General features: G+C 46.0%; 1 protein-coding gene across 2 annotated transcripts; it reads right to left on the minus strand.

Annotated features, from left to right (window-relative positions):
* Positions 1-189: 189 nt before the first annotated feature.
* Positions 190-10,268, minus strand: MTFP1 (mitochondrial fission process 1). Of its 2 annotated transcripts, none has more exons than XM_035097768.2 (4): positions 10,135-10,268; positions 4,999-5,126; positions 3,125-3,357; positions 190-1,044 (listed from the first exon to the last, which is right to left on the minus strand). In XM_035097768.2, the coding sequence occupies exons 1-4, from the start codon at positions 10,199-10,201 to the stop codon at positions 987-989; spliced, it is 486 nt and encodes a 161-aa protein (XP_034953659.2). In that variant the 5' UTR covers positions 10,202-10,268; the 3' UTR covers positions 190-986. The 2 variants fall into 2 exon arrangements, with proteins under 2 accessions (XP_034953659.2, XP_060125251.1); XM_060269268.1 differs by having other exon boundaries at positions 4,927-5,126.
* Positions 10,269-11,628: the final 1,360 nt, after the last annotated feature.

Raw genomic sequence — 11,628 nt, forward strand, 5'->3', positions numbered from 1 at the left:
CCAAACTTTAATTTTTGTGTAGGGCAGGTTAATGGAGTACAGCTCAGTTCTCTCTTATGCAACTCATGAGGATGACCACAGGGCACCTGATAGTCTGAAGTGCATTGGAGCTCTAGCATTGCCATGTAAATGCCGAAGGGGCTCATAAATGGTGCAACTGCGTGAGCCACCCAGAAAGGAGAAATCAAATCTGGAAAGTTGTTTCATTTATTTAGATGCCAAAATTCTCACTGGCTTGGGTACACACCATGCATTGGAAGCATACATTGAGATTCCTGCATTGCAGGGGGTTGGACTAGGATAAAACTTTGAATCCCTTCCATCTCCCGTAGTTTACCCCGGAGCTATAAACCCAGAATTTTTTGAGGGGTGTCATTCTTTAAACGCATAGTGTGTACAGTGTCGCTATCATCAAGCCAGATCGACGGAACTACAAATAACTTTTTCAGCTGAGCAGCAGTAATGGGAACCCTTTAGAACTGGCTCTACTTAAGTTGTTAACGGGTTAGTGCAATTAACCACTCCCATGGCTGGAGGAGGGGGTTCACAGTGCAAAATAAACTGTCAGCATGCTAGTCCACATTGCTACTGAGAAACAGCTGCCAGGAACCCTAAACAAAAAAATAATAAGAGGTTGTGCTTTAAGTACATCTCAGCGCCCCCCTTATCTGGGCTGGCATTGACCTGAACAAGGATGTGAAAGGATTTCTAGAAGGCCACGTGCAAGTTCTGTTGGCATGGGAAATGGACCAGTCTCTACGTAGGCTTTTAGGACACATCCTGAGCTGCCAGAAGATCCATCCTTGTTGGCTCCACAGTACCAAGCTGGATTGGTTAAGCACAGGTCCCACCAAGCTGGATTTCAATATTTTAGAAGTCTAGATAACATGGAGACCACAGAGAAAGTGGTAGTGGCTTTGAGGGTGGGTGATAGCCTGGTTTCGCTACCGGAGGCTGTGGTAGGCCAGGTGAAGGAGGACTTCCTCTTACTCTTCTGTCTTGTAGAGTTTGCGGAGACTGGAGTCCATCAAGAAATCCACTGACCTGCACCAGAGGAATCAGGAGAGAGAGAGAGAGGTAAAACAATAGTACGATCCACACAAAAAAACTACAGTGGTACCTCTGTTTTCTAACATCTCCGTTGTCGAGCGTTTCGGTTTTCAAACGCCGTAAACCCGGAAGCGAGTGCCTCAGTTTTCAAACACGCCTCAGAAGTCAAATATGAAATGCGGCTTCCGTACTGAGTTTTCCGTTTTAAGTTTTCCATACTGAGGCTTCCGTTTTGTTTTCTGTTTTCAGTTTTCCGTATTGAGGCTTCCGTTTTGAGTTTTCAGTTTTCGAACGTTTCGTCTTCCGGAACGGATTACGTCAGAAAACCAAGGTACCACTGTATTTGGAAGCAAGAAATTCCTCCGGGGCATTTGGGACGTATGTGTTGTTTTTTGATGCTCTCGTATAAAATCTGCACCAAAAAGACCCTCCCTGCCTCTCCCAACGTGACTGTTATCATGTGAGGAGAATGCACATCTGAATAAGGATTAGAAGTTGAGCAGGAATGGAACAGAAATCTAAGGTAGGCAAACAGATTCTGCAAAGAAGCGACGGGAAGTAACAGCAGAATCAGTCTCTCAGTGAAGACGTGTTTCCTTGGGTCTGACTGTAGGGGGTGCCACTTATAAATAACCAGTGAGAACAGGACCTTAGGGCATGACATTCTGCATCGATCGGTCAAAGAGAACACAATGTCGCTGGCTGACTCTGGGCATAATGTTTATTTATAGACAGATTGAATTCTTGCCCAGGGATTGAATTTATTCACATCGATTTACCCAAGAGAACGCAGAGACACGATTTAAATGAGAAAAGTGAGGTGAGGGGTGGCATACCCTATTTTGAAAATCAGTATCCCAGTGTGAGATTAAATAAAGGCCCATTGGTGACAGAATTGCTCTGTTCCCCCTAAGGAATGTTAGTTTGAAAAGGCGGCTGTCCAGCCATGCTTATGTCAGAGTACTTTGGCCGTCTTCACACCACACATTTATGGCACTAGGAAGCCACTTTAAACAGCCACGGCTTCCTGAAAAGAATCCTGGGACTTATAGTATGTTAGGAGACCCCTATATTCCCCTCGCAGAGCTCCAATTCCCAGAGAGGTTTAACAGGCACTCCCTTCTTCTCGGGAAACACTGGGAATTGTAGCTCTGCGAGTCTTTTTATACTATGGACATGTGTTCTGGTATTATTTTGTTAATACTATTGCTTAATACAAATTTGTCATGGCCTTTGGCTGGAACAGTAAACTTACGAACTGAACACAAGGGGAACAGGGGCCTCCTCACAACTCTTTGCACAAACTCCATTTCCCAGGATTCTATGGGAGAAACTGTGACTGTTTAACGAGTTTAACGAGGTATGAATGTGAGGTTTCAAATGTGAGGCCGTCTTAATCACTACTGTTGCAAGGCAAGTTGCCCTTTCAAGGTCACCACCTCAAATAACAACCTTTCCCAATCAGGTGTTTAGGGCTACAACTCCATTCAACCCCAGTTGGCAGGCCTGTACTTCCATCAACCCTAGCATCTGCTGGTTGGTGGGCTGATGGGATTTGTAGTCCAAAATGTCCCCCAGTGGCTGGGGCTGATGGGATTTGTAGTCCAAAATGTCCCCCGGTGGCTCGGGCTGATGGGATTTGTAGTCCAAAATGGCCCCGGCGGCTAGGGCTGATGGGATTTGTAGTCCAAAATGTCCCCCAGTGGCTGGGGCTGATGGGATTTGTAGTCCAAAATGGCTCCCAGTGGCTGGGGCTGATGGGATTTGTAGTCCAAAATGTCCCCCAGTGGCTGGGGCTGATGGGATTTGTAGTCCAAAATGGCTCCCAGTGGCTGGGGCTGATGGGATTTGTAGTCCAAAATGGCTCCCAGTGGCTGGGGCTGATGGGATTTGTAGTCCAAAATGTCCCCCAGTGGCTGGGGCTGATGGGATTTGTAGTCCAAAATGGGCCCCGGTGGCTAGGGCGGATGAGGGATGAAGTACACAGCACCTAGCAGGGCTTCTTCAAGGTTGATACAGCTCATCCCTTGCATTTAATCCTTGGCTGTGCCCAAGGGGTGGAAGTTGCCCGTACCTGTCGATGGGCTTGATGATGAAAGGAATGGTCGAGAGTCCCACGGCAGTGGTGGCCCACTTCCTGACCGAGAGAGGCCAGTGCGTCATGCTGGCCATGAGGTAGAGTGACCCTGCGCAGATGCGGTTAATGGTGAAGCCAGGAATGGCCACGGAAGCCAGAGCCTGCCATATGAACGTGTCCACGACTGCCACTGCGGCATGCCTGCTCCTCCCTTCGTCCACGGCCTTCGCCTGTCAACCGGAGGAAGGATGAAAGGTGTGCGGACTTAAAACTTTTAAAATAATAATAATAATAATAATTATTATTATTATTATTATTTATTATTATTTATATCCCGCCCATCTGGCTAGCTTTCCCCAGCCACTCTGGGCGGCTTACAACAAAACAATAAAATAAAATAATCTATTAAACATTAAAAGCCTCCCTAAACAGGGCTGCCTTCAGATGTCTTCTAAAAATCTGGTAATTGTTTTTCCCTTTGACACCTGATGGGAGGGTGTTCCACAGGGCGGGCGCCACCACCGAGGAGGCCCTCTGCCTGGTTCCCTGCAACTTGGCTTCTCGCAACGAGGGAACCGCCAGAAGGCCCTTGGTACTGGATCCCAGTGTCTGGGCAGAATGATGGGGTTGGAGACCCTCCTTCAGGTATACTGGACCAAGGCCATTTAGGGCTTTAAAGGTCAGAACCAACACTTTGAATTGTGCTCAGAAATGTACTGGAAGCCAATGTAGATCTTTCAAGAAAACCAAAAAAGAAACTGACCTTCATCCCTTTCAGGTTTCCCATCCCACCCTTTTTCAGAAAAAGTACAGTGGATCCTCCAGATACGAATTAAATTCGTACCGGGGGTCCGCCCACAACCCGAAAAGTCCAAAGGCAGACGCGTCGCTTCTGTGCACACGGTGAAACTTGGAAGTATACACTTCCAGGTTTGCCGCCTTCGTAACCCGAAAGTTACGTATCCAGAGCGGTACGTAACTAGAGGGTCCACTGTAATTTAAAAACGAAACACCTGAAACCCAATTTATCCACGTGATTGCTAACTGCTTCTTCTTGAAATGAAAGAGGTATATAAATCATATTAATCATTGTTTTCATCTATTTATTTTTTAATTTAATAAAATCCATACACCCCTCGACCGTTTAAAAAGAAAACCTCAAAACAGTTTGCAAAAAGAGTAAAAGAATGAAATCATCAGTAAAAACAATTAAAAACAACTATTTGAAACGATAAAAATATAACTGTGTTTACCTCGGGCCTGGGGGCAACATTCAACCCTATCTGAACTCTGCAATTTTTATTAAATTTTCTGTTTTACATTTTGGAATATTCATTTAAACAACCTTGAAATATCAGTGGCTTCCCTTCTTCTCCTCCCATGGTTCATTTTGAGTAACATAAATCCCTGCATATTTTATATAAACTAAACCATTTGGTACAGCCATCAAAACTCATTTACACTGTTGAAATTATCTGAATGCTGCCCACGTTTTCAAATAAACACAGTTTTGCTCCATATACTCAAAAAACATTTTCCAATCTTCTTTAAATGCACGTTCTCTTATTCTATATGTCAGGTCTGCAAACTGCACATATTCCAACATTCAACCCTATCTGGCCCTCAAAACCCTCCCCGGACAACATTAGCCTAGCTTTGCAATATAAACATTTTTTTTCCTGGCTGGAATGAATCCTTGAATTCTGACAAACACCTCTTGCTTCCCTGATGGAGGACATTGAGGGACGTGTGTGCACAAAACAGCTTCATATACAAAGGTAAAATCTTTGCTCCACTACCAGCGTGCGGCCCCCAGAAGGGAACATGGCCCTTGACTTGAGAAATGGTTTCGTCCCGTGGTCTGTACTCACAGCCGCCGCCTTCTTGCCCTTGTCGATTGCGTCAGCTGCCACGTAGGCAGTCGCTACTCCGTAGCTGGCCCAGACCAACGAGACAGGCACGATGGCCCGGAAAGACTCCCCGACTTCGTTGGCGTAACCTGTAACGAAGGTCAAAGTTCTCTCGCTTTTTCTCTGTTTTGTCATTTTAATTAGGGATGCCACACATCAGGAATTTCCTGGACATAACAGGCGGAAATTGTGCCCGGGTGGAATTTTGGAATGGTAGTCCATCTCGGACTTGGCAATTTCCCAAAGAAATAGGTAAAAAAAGCTCAACAACTTTTGTGTCCGGATTCAAATACGGCAGCCCTATTTTAATCCACCTGTCAATAGTTGGAAAGATGACAAGATACCTATGAAAGCGGACTGGCAGATGAAATTACTATATTATGCAGAGATGGCAAGATTGCCCGGGAAAATCAGAAATCAGGAGGATGAAAACTTCAATAGAGAATGGGACAAACATTGATTGTATTTAAAAGAACTCTGTAAACAGTTGAACACTTTGGCATGCTTTAAATAGCTCTTGCAATGTCGCAAAGACTTTGGATACAATGGAGGACTGAAATTTGGATAAATTTATAATATCCAGTTGATTCTGAAGAATTTTAATATTGTCAAGAACTTTATTTGTGTGAATGAATTTGTAAAACCAAATAAAAACTTTATTAAAAAATAAAAATAATCCAGCTGTCAATGAAACTGAAATATGAAGAATGAGATCCATTCAGCTCCACTAAATCTAAGCCTCAGCATATTTTATTGATATGGGATGGAAAGGGAGGGGAATGGCTTGTGTTCCATTACTGCCTGAGGTATGTGAGGTTACAGAATGCACACAAACATCTTAACTGCGTACTGTTTACGAGAAGTGTATAGGAGCAGAATTTAAGCTTTTAGTTTAAGCTTCAGTGGATTGCAGTGAACTGGGTTACGGTTTGGGGGACCAACCAACACCAAGCATGGGGTATATGATGAACATATCCTAAAAACTGTTGGATGGGATAAAGCCAACCCACCCAGTTCGTATACAGTATCACAGTATTTATTTATATCCCATCTTTTCACCAAAGGAACTCAACACACTTCTCCCTCTCCCTATTTTACAGAACACCCCTGTGAGGTAGGCTTGGCTGAGAGTTGGTGACTGACCCAAGGTCACCCTGTGAGGCTTCATGGTGGGGATTTGAACCCTTGTATTGCAAGTCCTACTCCGGCACTCTAACCACTACACCACACTTCTTCCTTCCCAGGAACTCAACAAGGTCACGCCAAAAAAATTTTTTATCCAGTTTTCCTTCAGTCCAACCCGCCACCCATGGCTGTTGCGGAAGTAAGATAAGGGGGGGGGTGTTTGACCTCGCAAGCACCACCAGAAAGACAAAAGCATAACAACTGCATTAACTTTATTTGCTGCCGATAACCTCCACCGTCCGTCTCGCTCCTGCCTGCCTGACTGCCGCAGCTGTTCCTACGGGATTAAATTTCGCTGTGCTGCAAAGAGGGGCAGCAATGCAGCCATTTTGCGCTGTTTGGCACTCTTCAGAGGAGGCGGCTTCCGCAGTCTCCTCCTGAAGCCCTAGCAGAGCCCTTCCCAAGGTGCAGAGAAAGTCACCTTGGGAGCTGCCTGCCCCCCAACGCAGCAGAAACTTCCTGGCAAACGACACTTTGCGCGAGGGATCCTGCTTCTCAAATATCACTGAGCGGAAGCTGACATTTCATCCTTGAAGCTGCCACATCACATCACACCACCTCCACCCTGCCCAGTTTTTCACCACTGTGTTCCTGGTGTTTTTGAGCTGTGTCTTCAACGGCTGTCCAAGACCGTCAACACAGGAAACTGCCTTGTACAGAGTCAAAACACAGGTCCATCTACCGTAGCTCAGCACAGTGGTACCTTGGTTCTCAAACCCCTTGTTACTCAAACAACTTGGAACCCAAACACTGCAAACCCGGAAGTCAGTGTTACGGTTTGCGAACTTTTTCGGAAGCCGAACATGCTCCGTTTTGAGTGATGCTCTTCCGATTTGAGTGCCACATTTCCATTTTGAGTCTTATGCTGAGATCTGTCTGTTTTTGCTATTTATTTTGTGTTTGGGTTTGTGGCTTTTTTGTGACTGTGTGGAACGCAGTTCAGCTACTGATTGATTTTGATTGATTGTGACACTGCAGTACATTGTTTATCGTTTTCATTTTATGGATCGATGGCCTCGTTAGATAGTAAAATCCATGTTAAATTGCTGTTTTAGGGGTTGTTTTTAAAAGTCTGGAACGGATTCATCCATTTTACATTACTTTCTATGGGAAAGCATGCCTTGGTTTTGGAACGTTTTGGTTTTGGAACAGACTTCCGGAACGGATTAAGTTTGAAAGTCAAGGTACCACTATACTGTCTACAGTGACTGGCAGCAGTTTTCCCAGCCGGACTTGGGGAGATTTAAGCAAGTGCTTTCGGCGCATAAACTAGTTGCTCTGGCCACTAGGTCAAGAGGGACACGTGACATTTGGTTGTGCAAAGTTTTGTCCCGCAGTCGTCTTTAAAGACAAGGACACCTAAATATAGTCACAGAAGCCGTGGTCCCCTGGCAGCAAACCACTGCAAAGTTAAGAGTAGAAGCTGCTGCAAATCTTCTTTTTAAAAAAAAGCCAGTGTGTGTAGTGGTTACAGTGCCAGACCAGGACCTGGAAGACCAGGGTTCAAATTCCCACTTGGCCTTGAAGGTTGATTTTGGACCAGTCACAATCTCTCAAGCTAACCTACCTCGCAAGACTGCTGTGAGGATGAAAATGGGGAGAGAGAGAGAACCATATATCTCACCTTAAGCTCCTTGGAGGAAAAAAGGGGGGATATAAATGCAGGAAATTAATAAAAATAATATTTTCTTTGAAGATAGTGTCATTTATGTAGCAATGATACAGAACAACACAGAAAACCAAGGGGATCCTTAATTCTTTCCCCATGTTGTTGTTGATGATGATGATTTTCTATTTAAAATGGCTGTCCTCAACAAGAGGAAAAAAAACAACTTGAAAGGACAGGGACAGATTTTAATAGAGAAGCTGTCAAGAAAGTTAAGAAGCCTCCTTCCCCTTTGCAGTGCCCATTTGCCCAATGGAGACAGCAACTAGGGAGGAAGGAGAAACTGAATTTGGTTTGCATTTCTGTGAGAAACAACTTATCAAAATATATAGGAGATGTACAATAGCTATAAAGAGTATATCTGGAAAGTTATACTGTATGTTTCATATGGATCATGAGGTTTGTACCCAAACACTTATGTGGGGAATGTATTTTCCCTGTTCCATTCTTTTTTAAAAAATACAGTAAATTAAAAAATATCTCGCATCCTTGGGCTCCACAACATTTATTTATTTATTTATTTATTCATTTATTCATTCAATTCAATTCATATCACATCCTTCCTCCTGGTGAAGGGGCCCATGGTGGAAAATGCATCAATAACAACCAACCTATAAAAAGAGTTTAAAATATTCTCTCAAGCAGTTTCAGGGTTGCCAGGAAGAGTCTCTTTCTGCCATCAAATGCCTGGATCTAAACTTTGGATGTTTCCAAATTCCTCTTGGAAGTCAATAACGAGAGGAGCAGATGTGCCTCACCCGGGAGGCCAGAAAACTGCCACTCAAAAGACCCTACCATGCTTACCGGTACTGTATATGCCAGCCAGACAAGGCCTCCTTACCTGCCAATCTTGGAGATGGCCACTATCTCTCTGGTATCTATGAGAACCATTACCCCGTGTTATCTTTTGTGTGGAATGAGAAGGGTGTACAGTATTCTCATCAGTGGGTAGGCTTAAGGCTTGCAGAAGCTCTTGTAGACTGGAGTGTCGATCCTAAGCTAATGCCATAATAAAAAAAATAAAATTCCTTCCAGTAGCACCTTAGAGACCAACTAAGTTTGTCATAGGTGTGAGCTTTCGTGTGCATGCACACTTCTTCAGATACCACTTCTTCAGACACCACGTTGGTCTCTAAGGTGCTACTGGAATGAATTTTTTTCTGGTTTTTGTTTCGACTACGTCAGACCAACACAGGTACCTACCTGTAACTAGTACCATAATAAATAGTTACAGGTAGGTAGCCGTGTTGGTCTGGCGTAGTCAAAACAAATTTTTTTTTATAAAAAAAATGTCTGACGAAGTATCTGAAGAAGGTATCTGAAGAAGTGTGCATGCACACAAAAGCTCATACCAATGACAAACTTAGTTGGTCTCTAAGGTGCTACTGGAAGGAATTTTTTAATTTTGCCATAATAAATGTCTTCAAAAAAGGGTGCCGCAAGACTGCTTGTTGGGTTTTGTTGTTGCTCCAAACTAAAGCCACAGTCCGAACCCCACTTCCTTGGGAGTAAGACCCACTGAATTACTTCTGAGCAGTACACAACTGCCCTGCTGGAAAGTACCTTCAGGGAGGTGACGGTATGCTATTTTATTGCATTTCTATCCCACTTTTTCTCTCCAAGAAGCTCAAAGGGACAGACATGCTTCTCTCCCTCATTATTTAATCTGCACAACAGCCCTGTGAGGTAGGTTGGATTAAGAGGTAAGTATCAGATCCTCAAGGTCCCCCATGTGCTTCATGGCTCAATGGGGAATTTGAACCCAGATCTCCCAGGTGCTTCGTTCTTTACCTAGAAATACATCATCATTGCCTATGTATACTCTACCTTTTTCAGGGCATTGCAGTATTGTGCCCTGAAAGCTACACGTCTATTATTAACATTATTTCACCGAAAGGCGCTAAATGGCGGTAAATCAGGACGAGAGTTGCCAACTTCTTTCCTCGATGGAACTCCTGTGCCTAAGAAGGCGCAAAAGCTTGAAGGCACAGGAGCCCTGGCAGAAAAGCAGTTAGCAACCTCACCGCAGCCCAATCCTGAGAACAGCGTTCCTTGCCTTTTACTTCGATCAGTCTCCGCCGCCCGATGTACACCCCCACCCACCCCCGTCCGCCAACTTCTTGTTGAAGGCAGTCCCAGTGGGGAAAACGCTCTTCCGGCGCCTGCGGGCTTCCTCGAGAGTAAATTTCCCGCCCTGTAAGGAGGCTGGGACTGCCGAGGAGGCGCGCGGCGCGGCGGCCACTCACCCAGGTAGCGCACCCACGTGTCGCGGTAAAGGTCCGGCGGCGGAGGCTCCTCGGCCGGCGATTCCATGGCCGCTACTCCGGGGCGCCAAGGGCAGGAGCAGGAAGGACGGGGATCGGGGAAGAGTCCCGGGCGGTCGGGCGGGAGAGCGCAGGCCGGGCCTCCTCTCCAAAGCGCGCCGTAGGGCGCACGGCGCCGCGGAGCCAGAGGCCAATGGAACCGGGCGGAGCCGAGCCCAGCCGGCCGAGCCGCCTCCCCACTGGCCGCCTGGCCGCGGAGAGGGGCGGCCCCAAAGGAGGAGGAGGAAGGAAGGCAGGCTGCCTAGCTTCCCTGCCGCCGAGAGAAGCTTCCTCCCTGCCCAGGAGAGCGCGCAATCGCGCGGGGGGGACCTGGAGGGTGACTGGGTGGCTCTTCCAGGCACTGCCTCTCCGCCTCAACCTACCTCACAGGGCTGTTGTGACTTGTGGGGTGGGGATTGAGTGGGGAGGGGGAGAACCATGTCTGCGGGCACGGTCAGCTCCTTGGAATCGGTGGCGCATGGCTTTCCGGCTTGCACTCTTTATAAAGACTTGAGGAATGAGATTACTACCCCTCTTTTATTGTCCATTCCGGGGCGCCCAACCACTACTACCACAGTGTCCTTTCTCTTCTTGGCAGATCACGATGAGCAGGTGACAGCAAAGGTTGCAAGGTTTTTTAGCTGGGGCAATCCGAATAAGATCCACTAAATTTGACTATTGATTTTTTAAAAACCCGCTAAAATGTATTTTATATAATTGACTGTTTCTTTCTATTCTTTGTATATCGTATTGTTGTTCGGCTGACGCAAATAAAGAGTCATTTATTCATTTCTTGAAGGAGGGGGGTGGGGGAGAAAGGTGAGATATCGATGCAATAAATATACTGGCGCCGCTTCCTTCCCGCAGCAGGCAGGCAGAAATCCACTAAATTCTCTATTGGCCCGATTCAGGTGAAGAGCTCTTCCTATGTCGTCATCATCATCATCATTACTACTACTACTACTACATTTATATCCCATCCTTCTTCCACCAAGGAGCTCAGACTTGCGTACATGCTTTCTCTCCCTCTCCACTTTATCCTCACAACAACCCCGTGAGGTAGGTTAGGCTGACAGACAGTTGACTGGCCCAAGGTCGCCCAGAGGGGTTCATGTCTGGGTGTGGGTCTTCCAGGTTTTTGGCGGTCACAACGTCTGTTGGGGTAGAGGCTACAGGCAAATAATAAATTAAGAGTGCCAGACCCTGAGAGGGACCCGGGTTCAAATCCCCACTTGGCCCTGTGCTGCTCACTGCTTACACGCCTTGGGTCCCAGTCACCATCTCTTAGCCTAGCTTACCTTGTGAGGATAATATGGAGCAGGGTCCAGCCATTGAACCACCTTGAGTTTCCTTGGGACGTATGAATGCAATTAATAAAAATGAAACCAGGCAGCTGCAGCTTTGACCACCCACAGAGCTATAATTTCCAACACCCTT

This window comes from Zootoca vivipara, chromosome 17 (assembly GCF_963506605.1).
Source record: "Zootoca vivipara chromosome 17, rZooViv1.1, whole genome shotgun sequence".
Lineage (NCBI taxonomy): Eukaryota > Metazoa > Chordata > Lepidosauria > Squamata > Lacertidae > Zootoca > Zootoca vivipara.